This window comes from Empidonax traillii, unplaced genomic scaffold (genome assembly GCF_003031625.1).
Source record: "Empidonax traillii isolate 1590-97213 ecotype Southwest subspecies unplaced genomic scaffold, ASM303162v1 scaffold2702:size35037, whole genome shotgun sequence".
NCBI lineage: Eukaryota > Metazoa > Chordata > Aves > Passeriformes > Tyrannidae > Empidonax > Empidonax traillii.
This window is the reverse complement of record NW_020957895.1, coordinates 31489-33884: the sequence shown is the minus strand read 5'-3', so window position 1 is coordinate 33884 and position 2396 is coordinate 31489. Positions and strand designations below refer to the sequence as shown.

Below are 2396 nucleotides of genomic sequence, written 5' to 3'. Positions count from 1 at the left end.
GAGGGCCCGGGTTAATTAGCAGGAGCGGCTAATTAGCTGTTTCCTGGGCAGCAGAGGCAGCTGGGAGCAGGGTGAGAAGCTCCCGGCGTTCACCAGCACGGGGCTGGTTGAGGGGGGCGTGACACCACCCCGGGTTCAGCCACTTTGAGGGGGCTTGGTGGGGTTGGGACCACAGGGTGAGAGACAGTGGTGCTCTGGGGGCTTCTGACAGCTCTTTGTGGGATACTCAGGGCCATCAGGGGCTTCTCATGGCCATCAGGGGCTCCCAGTGGTCATTCAGGGCCTCCTCACAGCCCTCTGTGGGCTACTCATGACCCTCTGCAGGATCCTCGTGGCCATGGTCATTCAGGGGCTACTCCCAGCCCTCTGTGGGCTACTTAATGGCAATCCAGGGCCTTTACTCATGGCCATCCAGGACCTACTTGTGGTCATCCAGGGGCTACTCCCAGCCCTCTGTGGGCTACTCATGGCAATCCAGGGCCTTTACTCATGGCCATTCGGTGGCCACTCGTGTCCATCCAGGGGCTACTCGTGGTCATCCAGGGGCCACTCGTGACAATCCAGGGCCTCTCCTCACAGCCATCAAGGGCCACACAGCCTGTCCAGCAGCAGCAGCAGCTCCTCCCTGCGTGGCAGCGTCCGGGGAAGCCGCTCCGCTGCCTCGGGCCTGGCGCGCGCGGCCACGTCACGGAGGCAGCCGGAGCGACCGGTCGGGTGTGTCCGTGGGGAAAGCTGCCCTTTCCCGGGGCTGTGGGGCTGGGCTGGGAGCTGCTGGAAGCGCTGCTGGAGAGAGTGGGGGGCTCCTCCCTGCCAGGAGCAGCCGGAGCAGGCAGGAGGGACAAGACGGAGCACGCCAGGAGCTCGTCCTCCCTCCCTCCTTCCCATTCCCTCCGCACAGATCCCATTCCCTCCGCACAGATCCCATTCCCTCCACACGGATTTCTTCCAGGCTTTGTGTGGGAGGCCTGAGCTGCAGCCCCGGCTCCTGCCACCGCTTCCTTCATCCCACTGGAGCGCAGGTGGGGGTCCCGGGGGGTCTCCTGCACACGGGGAGGGGTCACTTTTCGCAAGGCTCCGGGGTGTTTGCTGTGTGGTTTCGCACCGGCCTGATATCTTCATCCCAGATCGCTGTTAATTGATCAATTGACGCGGGGTCGATTCCTGATCCGGGCCTGCTCGATCCGTGGGGGGTTTAACAGGGATTTCCATCGATTCCCAGCTCCCAGAGTGGCAGCAGCTCCGCAACAGAATTTCCTCCCTTCCCTGGTGGCCCCAGGTGGCAGCTCAGGGGGAGGTCAGAGCAGCCCCTTGTCCCCTCCCTGCCCCAACCCAGTCCCGTGCCCAGTCCCTTCCCGACACCAGGGCTGATGTTTCCCTAATGCTGGAAGGGTTTGCTGGAGCCTAGAGGGTGGCAGGATGATGCCCCACCAGGAGGAGCCCCTGGATGGCCACAAGGAGCCCCTGGATGGTCCTGAGTAGCCCCCAAAGTGGCTGTGGGGACACAAGCCATCCCGGCCCCTGCAGCAGAACACCAGGAGGATGGAGGGACAAAGACCAGACACTGGGAAGTCTCTGATTTATTAAAAGGCACTTGAATCCATACAAAAACAAAAGATGCCCAGGCCCCTGGCAGCCCCAGCCCGGCACCAGGCAGGGCCGTGGGCGTGGAAGACCACCCTCCCACCCTGGGATCTGGGGGTGCTCCTGGCACCCCGAAGGCATCGCTGAAGGACGCGGGGCTGGGTCGCACCGAGGCAGGAGGTGCCTCCTGGTATCCCCTCTGGGAGGGGACAGCGGTGGCACCCAGGGCTGTGGCGGCAGGGCCAGCCCGGGCTGGACTTGGGGGGCTCCTCGGGGGGCCCCTCAGGCGGGCAGGGGGCTGTAAGACTTGTCCTGCCCCGGCCGGTACCAGCGGAACAGCCAAAACCGCACGAGGCTGGTGACGATCCCCGGCACGTTGGGGACCTGCGGGAGGACACGGGGGGAGAGCGGATCTACCCCTCCCCCCCTTGCCGTGCCGGGGGTGGTTTGTTGGCCCCGTCCCAGCTAATTAATTAAAATCAATCGTCATCGTGCCGAGCCTTGTCACGGGCTCAGCCGGGTGACACACGCGGCGCCGGATGGGGCCGGCCCTGAGCCAACGGCTCAGCTGGGCCAGGAGCGGGACGGGATGGGCTGGGATGGGGTTGGGATGGACTGGAGTGGGGTGGGATGGAGTGGGATGAGATGGGATGGGGATGGCATTGGAATGGAGTAATGGGATGGGCTGGACTGGGCTGAAATAGAGTGGGATGGGATGGAGTGGGATGAGCATGAGATGGGATGGGTTTGGGATGGGGTGGGATTTGGGGTCACAATGGGGATGTGGTGGGATGGGCTGGACTGGGCTGAAATAG

The 2396-nt window shown here is 64.0% G+C and overlaps 1 protein-coding gene across 1 annotated transcript in view; it reads right to left on the bottom strand.

Moving 5' to 3' along the window:
• Nucleotides 1–1863: 1863 nt before the first annotated feature.
• LOC114072155 (ephrin-A1-like) overlaps nt 1864–2396 on the bottom strand; it is an 8705-nt gene continuing 8172 nt past the window's right edge. The window contains exon 3 of the mRNA XM_027910077.1: nt 1864–1965. Within this exon, the coding sequence (XP_027765878.1) occupies nt 1864–1965 (102 nt within the window). The remainder of the gene's footprint in view (nt 1966–2396) is intronic.